At 36.1% G+C, this 17,660-nt stretch overlaps 1 protein-coding gene across 1 annotated transcript in view; it reads right to left on the bottom strand.

Moving 5' to 3' along the window:
• Window positions 1–17,660, bottom strand: part of LOC150109717 (uncharacterized) — a 490,804-nt gene that overhangs the window by 277,557 nt on the left and 195,587 nt on the right. The window contains exons 13-14 of the mRNA XM_090403072.1: window positions 11,173–11,600; window positions 8,198–8,383 (exon numbers count right to left, since the gene is read on the bottom strand). Coding sequence (XP_090259198.1) covers window positions 8,198–8,383; window positions 11,173–11,600 — 614 coding nt within the window. The remainder of the gene's footprint in view (window positions 1–8,197; window positions 8,384–11,172; window positions 11,601–17,660) is intronic.

Raw genomic sequence — 17,660 nt, 5'->3', positions numbered from 1 at the left:
TACAAAAATGTTACTATTGAACTAGACAAGGGGAATGGATACATCATGATACTTTTGTATTTTGTTAAGGCTTTTGCCAGAATACAGCATGGTAGACTGTTGCATAAATTGGAGAACACTGGTTTGAATTATAGAATATTAGTGTGGTTGACTGTCCTGGCAAATAAGACAGCTTGTGCTCTTAGAGAATACAGAGACAAATGCAAGAATGCTAAACACTGTGTAAAACTAGTTAAACAAAAGTCATGAGAGGACTTTGGCAAGAATATAGAAAATCAATATCGAAAAGGTGGCAAGATATTTTGGAGGTTGTTGAAGATGCTTAGAAATGGAGGAAAGAGTGCTATAAAAGGAGTCAGAGATGATAAAGTTAACATGAAAACGGGAGAAAAAGATATCCTTGAAGTATGGAGTAATTACTGTGAAAAATTGCTAAATGAAACAAGCAGTGATAGCACAGTGGTAAAAAAACACTCAAGAAACATACAGTCAGGAATACATATCCATACTTGAAGTAGAAAAAGTCATCAAAGGCTTGAAATGTGGAAAGGCAGCAGGAGTAGATGATATTCGACCAGAAATGCTGAAGTATGGTGGTATAAAAGTCTTACAGTGGCTGCACTGCATAGTTCAGAAGGCCTAGACAGAGGGACAAATTCCTGATGATTGGAACAGAGCTATCATAGTACCCATATATAAGAAGGGAAATAAAACTGAATGTGAGAATTACAGAGGTATATCCCAACTGAGTGTTCCGGGCAAGATTTATGGCAGTATGCTTGAGAAACGATTGAGAAGAATTGTGGAATAAAAGCTTGGCGAAGACAAGCTGGATTTAGGTGAAACTGAGGCTGTCAGGATCAGATCTTCATTTTTTGACAAATAGTTGAGAAAGCATGGGAATATAACAAAGATCTGTATTTAAGTTTTGTCGATCTGGAAAAGGCATATGACAAGGTGCCAAGCTATTCAATATGCTACAGTGTCAATGGGGCATTATATCAAGCAATACTTAGTCTTTATTTGAGTTGCAATTCAGCAGTTAGAATTAAAGTACAGGAAGATGGTTTAATGTTAAATCTGGTGTGAGACAAGGATGTACATTATCTATATGGATCACATTATCAATAATAATTCAGCTCTTTGCTTTATGCAGACGATGTAATACCTCTAAATAAATCCACAAGTCTGCAAGATTCTCTGACTAAATTGAATAGCTGTTGTAATAGATATGGTATGAAGGTCAGCAATAAAAAGACAAAGACAATGAAAATAGGCAGAATCATTGAAAATGTCAACTGTGTTGTGAATGGAGAACCTGTGGAACAAGTAAAACATTTCAGCTACTTAGGCACGATTTTTCGTGAAGATGGTAAATTAAATATGGAAATAGACAACAGAATCAAAGCTGGTAGGAAGTTAATTGAATAAATTCATATGGAATAAGAGAGACATTAGTCAGAACACTAAATTAGCTGTATACAAGACAGTGTTCAAACCAGTTTTAACTTATGGATCTGAGAGCTGGGTCAGAAGTAAAACACTTGACTAAAGACTAGAGACCACAGATAGAGTCTTGAGAAAGATTAGGGGCATGAAAAGATGGCATCAATGGCAATATCATAGTAAAAACGAGGATATTAGGAAAGAACCTGACATTGTCAGCATCCAGGAATGTGTTAGCAGAGCTAATCTCAGGTGGTATGGTCACTTGAACAGAATGGGCGAGGAAAGATTAGCGAAACAAGTGTTCTCTGCCAGGTTGGCAGGAAAACAACCCAGAGGAAGACCAAGATATAGGTGGATTGATACGGTACAAAGTACCTTAGAAGATAGAAATGTAAGATCTGATAATGTTGGAGTCTTGACAAATAACAGACTGATTTGGAGGAAAATTGTAGATAAGAAGTTAGTAATGATGTAAATTTTTCATGTAGTACTATCATATCCTGTACACCCCTTGAGGGTACATGTCAGGAATTCGATGATGATGATGATGATAGTGTGGCTGACTGACAGATATGAAAAAGTGGTATATGGGGGATGGAGTCTGTAAGATTTAAGGTAACCAGTGGTGTTCCACAAGGATCACCACTTTTGGGAAGGATTTGACAAGCGATATACAGGTATTTGCTAATGATGCAAAGATAGGTAGGGTAATCAGGAATGCTGCTGATATGCAGTACTTGCAGAATGATTTGAATAGGCTGGAATTGTGGGCATGGGAAAATGGATGTCACTTTAATGTCAGTAAATGTAAAGTCATGCACTTTGGCATGATTAGATATCCAATGCCATATTTTATTGGTGGGATTATGCTTGAAGAATCTGATAAGTCTAGGGATCTTGGAGTGTTAGTAGATAGGAAGTTAAAGTTCAGGGTCCATGCAACAAAGATTGCAAGTACAACTGAAAAGATAATTGCAATGCTGAAATGAATATTTGCATGTAAAAATAAGGATGTCATTTTGTCTCTTTATAAGGCCTTCATAAGACCTCACTTGGACTATTGTGTGCAGATCTGCTCTCATGGTTTCCATTGTGATTCTGATATACCGGAGAAAGTGCAAAAGCGAGTGTTAAAAATGATATCACGATTATGGAATAATCATGATAAATGATAAAAGACTTACAAACTTCTGAATGGGTCATACAGGATTTCAATTGATGGAATTTTTCAATTTATTGAAGGTGGGGAAAGGACAGCAGGCATTCTTGGAAGCTGAGAATGAATGCCGCTAAGAAAGGGGGGGGGCTAGATTTTTCTCTCATAGTGTGGTGTGTGATTGGAATAGATTGCCATTGGATGTTGTGAGTGCAAGCAGTGTGAGTGAATTCAAGAATAAGTATGACAGCTGGTGCATGTAGCATGTGGCTTCTCTTAATGAGTCCCTGACTCCTTGGAGGTCTCTCTTAATAATAATCAATCCACCTGAATCTTGGTCTTCCTCTGGTTCTCTTTCCTGCCATATTGGCATCAAACACCTGTGTTGCTAACCTTTCTTCACCATTCTATTTAAGTGGCCATATCACCTTAGATTAGCTCTGCGGACACATTCTTGAATGCTAATTATGTCGAGTTCCTTTCTAATATCTTCATTTTTAATATGATTCTTCCATTGACATCACTGGTTCATTCCCCTGATTTTTCTCAGAACCCTCATATGCGTGGTCTCTAGTCTTTGATCAAATGCTTTATTTCTAACCCAACTCTCAGATCCTTCTTTCCTTCAAGGATTAGTCATTTGCCTATTCTTGCTTCACTGGTCTTTCCATCTTGTTGCTGGTTTTCCTCTTTTTCTCTCTTCCTTTGGCCTATATCTATCCACCTCTATTGGTAGCCAATATCTTTTCATCCTAGATAGATGCTCATCCATTTCTCTATATTCCTTGATCTTTTCATTTATGTTATAAATATCCAGTTCTTTTCTGATGTCTTTATTTATTATATGGTCCAATTTTGTGCATCCTTTAATTGTTCTTAAAAATCTCATCTCTGCAGCTTGTATTCTACTTTCATCTTTCTTTTCAACCATCCATGTTTCTGAACTGCATTAACAGAGCAGGAGTGGCCATTACTTTATATAAAATTTTAGCTGAGTATCTCATCTTTTTTTTTTTTTTATTTTTATTCGGTGTCTTTTTAATTGTTCCTCAGATTTTCTGAAATTTATTTCTTCATCTATATCTTTTTCTTTTAGATATGTTATTATGCAGCCTAAATAATTAAACTGTGTCATCTGTTTTATTATTATTTTTTCTATAACTATTTTTGATCTAACATGATCCAAACCTTTAAATGCAATAATTTTTGTTTTCTTTTGTGAAAATTTTAAATTATATTTTTGGCTTATTTTGTTTAATTCATAATCTGAATTTCTAATCTGATTCTATATCATTAATCTGATTATCTCTCTCTCTCTTATTCCATATAAATTTATTCAGTGGGCTACTCACCAAACTAGCTTTGGTTATTTTGTTGTTATTTCAGATTTAACCTACCATCTTCACTAAAAACTGTGTCTAAATAGCTGAAATATTTTACTTGTTCTAAAGGATCTCCTTTCAGAATGCAGCTGAAGTTTTCTATGTCCCTGCCTATTTTCATAGTTTTGGCCTTTTTATTGCTGATTTTCAATTTAGTTAATGAATCCTAGAGACTTGCTATAAATGTGTTTAGGAGTATGCAGATAGGATCTGCATAAAGCAAAGAGCTAAGTTCGACTTCTCCAATTCTAATATCAGGCTTGATACCACTTTCTTTCATAATGTGATCCATAGATGATAATAAATAAGACTGGATATAATATACGTCCTTGCTTTTCCCCTAATTTTACATCAAACCATCTTCACTGTATTTCCTTCAATACTAACTGTTGACTGACAACTTAAATATAGACTATGTATTGCTCTGTATAATGATCCATTCACCCCATATAATTGTAGCATTTTGAAAAGCTTTTCTCTGGGCACCTTGTTGCATGCTTTTTCCAGATCTACAAAACTTAAGTACAGATCCTTGTCATATTCCCATGATTTCTCAACTATTTGTCTTAAAGTGAAAATCTGATCTTGACAACCTCTATTTAGCCTGAACCTAGCTTGTTCCTCTTCAAGTTTCTCTTCCACAATCTTTCTCAACTTCTTTTCAAGTATTCTTGCATAAATCTTACTTGGAACACTTAGCAGAGAATTTCTCTATAATAATTCTCACATTCAGTTTTATTTCCCTTTTTATATATGGGTACTATGATAGCTCTAATTGGGAATTCGATTTTCTGACCAGGCCCTCTGAATTATACAGTACAGCCACTGGAAAACTTTTGTACCTCCATACTTAAGCATTTCTGGTCAAATATCATTTACTCCAGCTGTCTTTCTAAATTTCAAGTTTTTGATAGTTTTTTGATATGTATTCCTCTTTGCATTCCTCCTGAAAATTTTCTAGTATGGTTCTGTCACTGCTTAATTTGTTTAACAGTCTTTCAAAGTAATTACTCCAGACATTTAGGATATCCTTATCTTCAGTTTTTCATGTCACTTTTATCATCTTTGTTTCTTTTTACAGTACTCTTTCCTCCATTTCTAAGCTTCTTCAACAGCCTCCAGAACATTTTGCCACCTTTCTGATATTTCTTTCCTATATTCTTACCAAAGTCTTATGACTTTTGTTTAGCTACTTTTACAAACAGCTTAGCTCTCTTACATTTTTCTCTGTATTCTTTTAGGGCATCTTCTGACTTATTTACCAGGAACTTCTGGTATGCTTTCTTCTTTTCCAGAACTGCTTCTTTAACTTATTGTGTCCAGCATGGTGTACTTATTTTTCTATCCTTGCAAACAACTTCACCACATACCTCCTTAGTGCTTTCTTTAGAGTTTGCCACTGAGACTTACGCTTCTCGCTTACAATTTGTTTCATTTTTTCTTCAATAATGTTTGTACAGTCGAGTCGATCATTTACTTGTAAAAGCGGCTCAATTTAAATTATTTTTAAAACTTTCTTAAACACTGTTCTTTTCAATGTGATATCCATTTTTATCCTGCTTAGTATACTAAGTAATGGTCACTTCCAATTTCAAATCCTCTTTACACTCCTGTATCCTGAATGAGCATAAAGATATCAATTTACAACAAGATATCTATGTTATCAACAATAACATAGTGAATGAGGCTTTTCTTATTTCTCGTGTCTTCTCTCCATGTGAGTGTGTGCATATCATTATGTTGAAACATGGTGTTAGTAATGACTAGCCCTGTCCCAAGCTGGAGAAGTATTAACTTCTGAGGTGCAGTAAATACCATTATTATTAGCTTTGCCCTTTTCTCTGAATTTTCCCAAAATGCTCCTATATGGCTGGTGGGATTCATTTCCTACTCTGCTGTTCAGGTCTCCAACAAGGACCACTTTTTCCATTTTCTTTATGTCAGCTGCTGTTTTTAATAACTCAAAGAATTCCTCCACTTCTTCCTGAAAATAACATCCTATACTTATTATTTAGTAAGTTTTCTTTGTCTCAGTAACACCAGTTTTGTCCATGTGGTAATTAAGCAAGTAACAATTGACATTTTGACCTCTGTATTAAGGTCATCATTAGGAAAACATAGATATGTACAACATACAAGTGGCTTGTATGTTGTACATATCTGTACATGTTTAATGTGGTGTCCGTGTTCATCTTTTCTGATTGGGATGTGCGTCCTGTTTTCCCTATTTAAGTAAGGTTACAGGTACATTGAATTTTGTAAACCCCTCGGTGGGCAAGGTATGAAAGAGGATCTTTGGAGGAGCTAAGTAAATTTCTCAATTTTGCTGGGGGTTTGAAAGTTCTCTTGATATTGTATTTAAGTAGTGTTCTATCTATTTTTGTTGAACTGTCCCTAATGTAGGGTATGGTTATGGCATTCTTGTAATCTTTTTTTTTTTTTTGCTTTTAATGGCATTTTTTTTATGGAGGATTTTGTGAACTTTTTTTTTTTTTTTTTTTTGTAGCCATATTTTACAAATGTTTTGTTAATGATTTCAAATTCTTGGGTGCAGACTGTAGTACAGACCATCACTTACTAGTGATGGTCTGTACCACAGTTCTGCAGGACAAGTATGCACATCAGAGATGCTTGTCTTCCATTGTTGGACAGCCAAGATGTAATCAATGTAGTCCCTTGACCTATCAATGTTAGATGTCCAAGAATAGGTTCGGCATGGGTGTTTCTCAAAGTAGATATTGGTAATAACTAATCTGTTAGCATGGACAATTCCAATGGTCTTTCACCATGGGTGTTATGTTCACCTAGACCAAACATGCTACACTCAGGTCTAACTCTCATACTCTTTCTCACTTTGCATTAAAATCCCCTAAGATGTAAAGTACATCTTGATCCTTGGTAGGCAGCTCAAAACAATCTGTAAGTTTTCATAAAATTCCACATCTCTTCATCAGGAATATCTGTGTGTATGGGTGGGGGGGATATTAACTACCACGAGCGACATATTGGTAGGATGAGCCTTGTCTAATGCAAAGTATCCTGTCATTAACAGGATAATAACCAAGAAGAGTTCTTGCCCGAAATGTCTTCAGTTTCAGAGCTACCCCATGATGCTTTGAGTCACCTCCTGAATAAACAACTAACTTACCATCCTGTCTTTTGAAGTGACCTTTGCATGGAATGGCAAAGGTCACTTCAAATTATAAAATTATCATCCCTGGTCTCTGCAGTGACCAGGATGATAATTTTATCTCTCTCCATCGCTTGACAGACAATATCAAGACTACTCATCTATAAACCCCGAACATTCCATATGCCTATGTAAAATTGTCCCTCTAAGATTAATCCTATACCTTCTGCTTTCCTCATTCACAATATCACTGACTTTTGTTGGAGACAGACTGTAATATACTTCTCGAACAGGAGCCTCTGCCAAATCCCTGATTATTCTGCATAACAACCAAATGCAGCATGAGATGTATTATAAGGCACAACCATATCAGCATTTTGGAGTGAAGTCACTGCAAGAAAAAAAAAAAGTGGTAGGATTGCAAAGTCCCTTTCTACATATCCAGGAAGTTTTGTTCCCCAATTCATCCCATGTTGGCCAGGTGGGTTGAGACTTCTACTTATTAGGTGAATCAGACTCCCACTAAATAAAATGAAATAGCAAAACAGGAAAGATTCACACCCTAGCCCTCGAATACTCTAATTGCATTGGAGAGGGGGAGCAAGAAGAAAGAAAGGGGAGGGACCAGTCTACAGAAAGTATAACAGATGTATATTACATGAAACATGGTCCAGCACCAGGAAATAAACATGGTTCAGCATCAGGAAACTCGGGTTTGTCACTCCCATACTTACTGAAGTGAACCCTTGAGGTGTGTGAAATGTGTTCTATGGAGATAAGATCTAGGGAGCATGCTGGCCACTCAATTTGATTAATATCCTCGGTCTCCACTACTTGTGATGTGGGATGACATTGTCATCCCACATCACAAGTAGTGGAGACCGTGGAGACCACATCACAAAAGGTGGTACGAAGTCATACCACCTTTTCCACGAGTTGCCCCCAGTCCTGAAAATAGCTCAGGAGCAAACTTGCTTGCTTACACTTGGATAAAGGATTAAACCAAGTATATAATTTCTCAGTATCCTTAATTTATAGTATAACAAAGTGGAAATTGTAAAGCATAATACAGATATTTACCTTTCACTTTTAATTCAAAATCACTCCACTGTTCTCCTGACTTATTGAATACTACACATGAATACGTTCCTGAATCTTTAACTATGGTACTGTATATTTCCAAACTGAATTTTTTTCCCTGGGAGGTATGGATGTAATATCTTTCTCCATTTTGCAATTGATGGCAGCCTTGAAACCAGGCAACACCTGAAAATAAAAGAATGGTTAGCAGAAATAATGTTATCCCCTTTCTAAAGTACCTTTTACAGATGAGTAGTCTAAAATTATATCATATACTTATGTGGGAAGTTTAATGGATTTTTTACAACACTCAAAAAGAATTAAAATAGAATTTAATACTTCCTATATTTCGTTCTAGTCACTAGGACATCTACGGGATTACAAAAACAATTAATGTAACATGCACACAAAAACTTACAATACTAAGCCCAACCACGTGGGTGACACTAAAGTCCTATCTAGGTGGAGCACCCTCTAAGGGCGGTCGTAGGTGGCCTGGAATGTAAGGTGGGACCTCTGGTGATGAATGTTTCCCAAATCTTCGGAAGCTTAATGCAATCATATTTATTTAGATTTGGTTGGTTTCTGAGAGCTGCTGCTGCTGCTTCTAAGAAAAGTCTCTCTTTCTTGAATTTGCTGTGGTGGAGCATGGTGGTTTTCTTCCATGATACTCTGTGGGTGGTGTCCAACACATGGTCAGCCAAGCCTGAATGGCCATAGTTGTGTTTAAAGATGTATGACTTGTGTTCCTCCAGGCGGATGGATGCTGATCTGCCTGTCTGTCCAAAGTATGCAAGCTTACAGGGACAGGGTACTTTGTAAACTCCAGGCAGAGAGAGAGAGGAGGGAGCTGATCTTTCGTAGACCGGATAAGGGTAGCAAGTTTGCGGTAGGGCTTATATGCTGTGTGTAAGTTATACTTTTTTAGTATCTTGGCTATTTTTTCCAAAGTGCCACGGATGTAGGGTATGGTGATGGCATTTTTAAAATCTTGTTGACGAGAGGGATGGGGAATGGGGGAGGAATTGATTATTTTTTTGATACTGCATTCGCTGTAGCCATTGGAGAGAAAAGTTCTGTGTATGTGATTAAACTCAGTAGTGAGGGCGGTTCCACTGGAACAAAGAGCCCACAATCTTTGTGGGCTCTTTGTTCCAGTAAGGAACGTAGGAGAAGCAGATTATCGGTGAGGTTATATCAAGATAGTTCAATCAGAAGAAGGTAAAGGCCCATATGAAAACACCTAGAAAGAAAGGTACTGTAAAATATATCTAATGTTAACTAAAATTTGTCTGTGATAAGTATCATTATTCTAATACGGAACTGTTGAAGTGACCAAGGAAAATTTATACTAGGACTTTAGTATCTGACAGAATGTATTAAAAGTAAGCTGGCTAGTGTTAATGTTATGTGAAAAATTAAGTGTCCTGAGAATTTTGCATGTCTATTGTAATGTATTGGAAAGTTAAAATGTCATAGTTATGTGTTAGTGCAGTAAATGGTTTAGTTAATCTACTTAAGTTAAAATTGTTAAATAGTGTGAATTAATCTTATTTGTCCATGTCAAGTGAATTTATGTGTTGAATTGTTATGCCGATGATCGTAATACTCATTATAGGATCATGGCCTAATTACTTGTAATAAGCTAATGTTAGTTGGTAAGTATTTAGTTTAGCATTAAATTGAGTAATCATAAAAATTGAATTGTACCATGTTAAGGAATTTAATAAACCTTTGTTCAATGATAAAAGAGTTGTCTGAAATTGCTGTCCAATGCACCACTTGAAAAATACGAACCTAATCACGTGGGAAATTAATGTTAAGAAACGAGATAAGTGTCACGACTGCAACATAGTTACACTTTCAGACATATTTGAGTTCCTTCTCCTTGTTTTTGTATATAATATCTTAAACTAAATATCCCAAAAGGCGCAGTATAAATACAAATATTAGGGGTACTAAGGGGAGAAATAACTTAAGTATTAGCAAAATTTTTCGTGATATCTCATGCGTAGATAATAGAAGAACATAGATAAGAGGAAACTACTAGATAGAAAAAAAATTGTAAAATGGGACACAACATAAATGGCGCAGCCGGTAGGATATAAAGTATAAGAAAGTTAATAGAATAGAATAAGAAGAATAGGTCACAACATCATTAAGTCAATTTCTGAGAAACTAAGTTATCTGGCTGTGACAGGCCAGTGAGCCTAACACATAAAGGGAAAATGGATATATGTCATCATCACTGTCTGTGTGAGAGAGAGAGATAACAAAAGTACCAGCACAAAGAAGCTGCTGTACACATTCAATAGACTTTCCTGAATTTTGATGTGATGTTTTTCACCATCATGGTGACAATGATTAGGTGTGCTTGAGTTGCGGACTGCAAAAAAACAGTCCATCAATTAACAGCGATCAGGAAATGAAAACTGGTTATGGGGATACATACAGATATCAGCTGTTTGGCATTAGACTATAGGTGTGTCTATGATATAAATCTCAGATTTATATCATAGATATTTAACAACATAGACATTAAACGACAGGAAGTGTAGTGAAAGGCTACAAACATGTCGCGCTGCAGTTAAATAATGATGCACAATTCTAATGCAATATTATCATCAATAATAAAAGGTGAAAACACAGAGCTCTGGGGGTACTCCAGTACTAATAGGGAATTTTGAGAATTCATCTACCAAGGTACACAGTGAATGCCCAGAGAGGAAGCTGGCAAACCAAGAAATCGAATGCTTCAGAAATGTCAAAGCTAAGCATTTCAGCTTTTCTTAACCTTTGCATGGTTTAAAAGAAAGAGTAATTCTAAAATCTGCACACATGCACTCACATTCTAAATGGCATTAAAAAATTCTTAAACTAATCTGTTTGTATTTCAGGGAATATCTAAACATTTTAGAATTTTCAATAAATAAAAGTTAGTGTCTAGAATTCAAATATAACAAGTTGTAATTTACCTATGGGTCTTGTTCCTCCTACTTCACAGAGAAAATGGGCTATTTTACCAGCATGGATAGAAAGATCATTTGGATAAGAAATAAAATATGGATCCCGGCACGATTTACTTCTGAAGTTCTGATCCTTGAATTTGGGAACAGGCAATACCATGGAAGGCTTGGGTGGAAGAGTCCTTGGTTTTGGCACAGGCTGGGGACTTAGAGTAACTGGTCTACCAGACAGAAAATAGTTTGAGTCTTTCTGCTCTTCTGTGCTGACTGATAACATATTTTTAATATTATTTTCTTGAAGACTAGCATGAGTGATATTTTTAATAATATCCTGAGCAGATGGTGTATGATAATTTTCATTGTCAGATTCAGTAGAAGAGAATTCCAGAGAACCAACGGAATGATTTTCTGAAAGTTCAGATATATCATCTAATTCCCTAAGAAAAATAAAAATTAGTTTCATGAAAGTTATTTCATTTGCTTATACATCTAACTTGGTATAGCATTAACAAAAAATTATTTAGAAATACTTAATTTACATGATATGAAAAGTAGCATACATGCATATAGTGCTACCAGGCATATTAGTTATTAGAAAAAACTAATATTGTAGACCTGAAGCCATTTGAAATAATTTTGTGTTTGGTCTCTAGAACAGGATCTTCTATGTAAATAAATAAATTTATTAAATTACAAAGTGGAAAAAAAAATCCTTTGCCCTTTAGGTTCCCAGCCCTTTATGGAAAGTTTGGGGAGGGGAGGAGAAGAAATTACAATATTTTATGATATCTATAATAATCTGGTGATTTTTAGAGTAGTCATAACAGCCAGTACACTGCATACAGATGGCAGAGTTTTAGAAGATGATTAATGATATTGCTAATTACTGCTGCTAATTTTCTTATTTTTATGAGTAATTCAAGCACTTTCTGTAATTCATGCATTTTGTATTATGTAGTGAAAGCACAATGAAACTTCTTTACCAATGGAATGATCTGAATCATTAGCAATGAATTTGCATTATTAGCAGAAGATGTAAAAACACTGTGGAAGGAGTATAAAGAAAAAAGTAATCAGCATACTCATTGACAATACAAAGAGCAGGCAAGAAAGATGACTATCATAATAATAAGACAAAATTAGATGACAGGAATTTAGGAGAGTAAGCAAGGAAATCTAATAGAGTTCTTTCTATATGTAGCACATAACAGAAAAATGGTTATGCAAGGTTAACTTTAATAAATGTTAGAAAAGTCACAGAAGCAGAAGAAATAGCTGAGTAGGTGAGTGATCACTCTACAAGGATTCATCATCCAAGAAGAGATATCACAGCTGCCTATGTGATATCTGATGTGAGAATAGAGATGGAAAGACTGAACACATTATGAGACACCAATGTGATTGGATGATATATCAGCTTATCTATTATGAAAATGTAAAAGAGAACCAAACTGCATCTGACAAAGCTGTTTAAGTCTCAGCTCTGGCAAAATCCTGAGGGAGTGGAAAGAGACCAAGATAGCTTTGTTACATAAAGGATACTTCAAGACAGAAGTACCAAATTAATGAACTGAAAAGAATAATGAATAATGAAATAATGAAGTTGTATAAAGACAGAATTCAGGAATGTGTGGATAGTAATATGATACTAATGGGAAATCGTGCGACTTTGTGAAAGACCTGCCTTAGCAATTTACTCATGTTTTATAATAAAGTGACAGTGAGCATCTAAAAGCATTTGATTAAGTACTGGAAGTAACTTGTAACCAGAAAACATATTATTATTTATTATGGTAACCTCCATGGAGTCAATAGACTCAATGTGGGAGGCCCAATCAACATGTCTATGAGCTTTGAATTTATTTACACTACCTGCATTCACAAATCATTCTGGCAATGCATTCTACTCACAAACTCTCCAAGCAGAAAGTTACTTCTTGCACCTTTCTTCACCACATCTATACAACTATGAGGAATGGCCTCTCATTCTTCCCATCTTAACATCAACTCCTTTAATAATTCCTTCTGTATTAATCTGATAAAATCCCTTAACTAACTTAAAGGTCTCTATCATATCTCCACTTTTCCTCCTATCCACCAACCTCTGCAATCCACATTCCCTCAAACATTCTTTAGTGTTTCCACATCAAAATGAAAACTAGGTGGCCACTAGATTTCATTTTGTATAGAAGCACTACCACTTCCTTATCATTATACATAAAGGTGTAAAAATTTGATGTAGCTTAATAATGCCAGCAAGCCTTACATAAATTTTTTTTACAGAAGTCAAGCCCTGTAAAGATGTTATAAAAATAACCTGTATGTCTATGTAAATTTAAAATGGTTTGTTAACGTAAATAATCCCTATGGGAATTGTCTGTACTTGCTGCACTAGAACGAAAATTCTAGAATGTGTTGTACTAAAGCAATACCTTGCCACCAGAAAACCATACATGTTAGCTTCTCATAAGGACATAAAATTTGTTTGTGAAGTCCACCTGTACATACTGAAGGTCAGTGTTAAACGGACCGACAAACTTCAGACAAATGTCCGCTGCCCGAAACAAATAGGATTAAAGGAGTACACAAGAAGAACAAAGGGTCAGCATCAGTGGAAGAACAAGGGACCGCACCGAAATGTTCGGGGTCCCATATCTTTGTGCAGGGATACGAAAGAAGGTGAATAAAAGGTGTTGACCGGAAGATCGAGTATCGGTTCCAGGAGTTCCTCATCGGTTGTCCAGAGGTCGTTATCGAGAAGTTGCCAGCGGTTGTCCGTCAGATGTAAGACATCGAGGACATGACTTCAGCAGGAATCATGCCAGAGGCCTGAAAGAAAAGATGATAGGAGCTGATCTGCCATGCAATGCATAGACCTGATGACAACTCTTCGCCGGGAGCTCTTGTCCGAGGAGAAGGAATTTTCGAGCGGGAAAGAATTGCTCCGTTACGTTCAACGCGCATGCAAATACTCCTCAAGCCGAGAATCTGTGCCCGTGCACCGGGAGGACACCGTCTCAGAAAGTCATCAACAAGTCTAGCGCCGACATAAGCAGGGAGAAAAGGGTCAGGACTCCAGTTCGAAGCCAAGTACACAGTGGGTAGCAGTCATAAAGTGAGTTGATCCGTTTGTTCAATTTTCTTGAATTATGGGAGAACTTTATTAGTGGACTGTTAAGTGTTGAGGCTGATGAAATTCAGCAGAGTTAATGGTTGAAAATTAGATGTTTAATAATTAATAGAAATTTATATGTGTAAAAGTCAGAGAGTAACTGTTTGTCAATGGTGCATTTTGCCTATAAAATTATCTTCGTATCGGAAGTAAAGAGTTTTTGTGTGTAACGATATTTTTTATGTGCATAACAGTTAAGAAGTAACACTTTATTAATAGGTACCATTGCTTAGGGTAGTAACTTGTATTTGGAAGAGAGTGGTTATTTATGTGACATAATTTTCATGAACTGAAAGGGCATTTTAAGCTAATTGTTTTATGTAGAGCTGAACTAAGCAAATTTTTCTTTATTGCAATAATAGTGTAAATTGTTTTATGGTAAGTAAATGTGTTGTTTAAATGTTAATAGAGTGTTGCCTGATATTTAATTCTTTGATGCACTGTTCCGAAAAAAATATTGGAGCCTATTAGCGGGAACCCAGGAGAAAGGATAGTAAAGGATAGATAGTAGATCACGACTGCAGATATTAATTAATCAGGGATAATTTGAATGTAATGGGAAAACTACCGGACGCACTTAACACTTCCTACTAGAAAACGGACATCAGTGGCACAGCTTTTCAAATAAAATTCCTGGTGTTCAAAGAATAAGAAGACAAGTGCGGAAGGCAGTATAGCTTAAAGAGATACCAAAGGGTGATAAGGAAGTATAGTTAGAAGTACATAATAGTTATTGCATTAAAAATATATATATAGAGTGGACGCACAGATATTGAAGAGATAAGACAGAGACATAAGGAAAATATATAAATCAAGATATAAAAGGGGCATACAAATTATATAAAAGGATAAATACAAAAACAGATAGAAATAGTAGAGACCGCCCCTTCCCGTTTACAAAGGCACTATCACCTCCTACATGTCAATGTACTTTTTATCATAGCAGCAATATGATTTGTAGTCTTTGCAACACTTGCTATGTATTCTCGGAACTTCAGCCCACTGTCTACTATCACTCCAAAATCCCAAATCTCATTCACTTCCTAAAGCACAGCTCCACCAATACAGTACGTAGCCTTGTATCTCTGGATCTGAAAGTGTAACACCTTGCATTTATTAATATTAAAAGTGTAACCCCATTCATTTGTCCAAGCTAAAAGTCTATTCAAATCTTCCTGTAGAGAATTAACATCAGTACTATTTCTGATAATTCTACGTAACTTTGAAACAGCAGCAAACATTGGAAGATCTCCAGTCAATCCACATGAAATATCATTAACAAATTAGTTAAACAGTAGGGGCTCAAGAACAAAACTCTGAGTAATGTAACTGGTCACCTTCCTCTTCTGAGACAATACTCCATCACATACAACTTTCTGGTATCTTTCAGGAAGCCAATATTCAATCCATCTAGCCAATCTGTTATCTAATTCCATCTTCTGCAGCTTATAGACCAATCTGTCATGTGGTAATCTAACAAATGCCTTTGCAAAGTCCAAAAATATCACTGTATACGAATCTCCCCTATTCAAAACACATTCTCACCTCATCATAAAACATAAGAATGCTAAAACAAGACCTGCCCTTCACAAATCCATGCTGACTATCATAGAGAATCTTATATCCATCAATCCAATCCTGTATTCTATTTCTAATCAATTTTTCTAACATTTGGATCACAATTGCAGATATATAGACTGTTCTATAAATGGAACCTTCTTTTGTCAAACCATGCTTGTGGAGAGGCATTATTTTGTCCTCTTTCTACTCCTTAAGAACCTTCCCCACTGCAAGACTTTCATTAACACGTTCACTGCCAATTACGAGTATACTTGTAGTTGGTATATGAGCTTCACAAGCCAACTATGAATATACTCTTATGTCAATTACTGACCTCCAATGCCAAGTACGAGTTAACCGGTAGTATAAGCACGTTAATTTGGACCCTTGGCTTGTGAATAAAGAGAGCACGTCTGGGGGCTTGGTAGAAGGAAAATAATTTCAGCATAAGTATAGTATATTATAAGAGGTTTTGTTGCATAAACTGTGTATTTATTAATGCAAATAAAACAATTTTTTGAAGTTTTTTCAACACATGCATATATTTATATATGATATGTGCCAGCCTGGATAGCCGAGTGGTTAGCGTGTACACTCTCCAGTCAAGAAGTTGTGTGTTTGAATCCCACCGTGGGCATGGACATTTGTGAATGTCTGTGGAAAAAAATAGTGCTGGAGGCCAGCGGTAAATGGCGTTGGCGTAGTTGCGGTCAATTGGTGGATTGTGAGTGGTGGAAGCAGAGTTGTAGAGTAGATGCCCTCCATCGACGAGTCTTTGGACTCCCTGGAGGTGACAAATAATAATAATATATCATCATCTGAGTCATCGCTAAAGTCGTCTGTAGGATTATAATCATCCTCGGAATCGGAACCAAATAATTCATTCCATTCATCATTGTTCATATTAGTGTAAGCTTCTAATTCTTCATCAGTAAGCTTTCTTTTACTGGCCATGGCATAATTGAAGGTTTTTATTTAGATAATTTTAAATAATTGTAAGACTAGATGCAATAAATCTTACTGCAGTGAATGCTGAATGTCACTGACTCTAAACTCAAGTTACACAGTTGTCAGCGCAAGTAAGACATAGGTGTGTGTGTGGGGGGGGGGGGTGATACGAGATTACTTGTAGTTGGCATATGAAACAAAATTCTGTCTGATAAGCCAGCTATGAGATAACTCGTACTGACCTTGTAAAAGTGAAAGTGCTTGGCATGGGGTAACAAATTATGCCCGAAGAGCGTGGTAGAGAACATGTTAAATAACCAGGTCAAGGGCATGACTAAATCTTTTACACATCCTTTAAAAATACATGGTGATATGTCCCATTCCCACAGCCTTATAAATATCTAATCCAAGCAACAATTGATACACCTCTCATTCATTCACCTTTAATTCTCCTAATCCTTGCCTCCATTCTACATGTTGCACAGCATCATTCACACCATTCACCTATAATATACACTGATGAAGTGTTCATTAAATAATTCCATTATATCATTTGCAATGTTACTCTGCTACCATACTATCCACCAGTGTCAATCAGCTGTTCCAATGCCAATTGAACAGTGTTTGCAGTGAACAGCACCAATGCATCTGTTCACTGCAAATTGTCTTCTACTTCCTCCATAACTTCTTTTGCAACACTGCTTGACTGATTTTACTTTTCATCCATCTCACTCCTACTCTATTTATTCCCTTAACTCTTGGTAGCAGTTATGCATTGCTTATGTTAGATACTGCCTTATCATTTCCCAAGCACTGT

The sequence above is a fragment of the Typopeltis vanoorti genome, chromosome 2 (genome assembly GCF_054136105.1).
Source record: "Typopeltis vanoorti isolate ZY-2024b chromosome 2, IOZ_Tvanoo_1.0, whole genome shotgun sequence".
Classification (NCBI taxonomy): Eukaryota; Metazoa; Arthropoda; class Arachnida; order Uropygi; family Thelyphonidae; genus Typopeltis; species Typopeltis vanoorti.
This window is presented reverse-complemented; position numbering and strand designations above follow the sequence as displayed.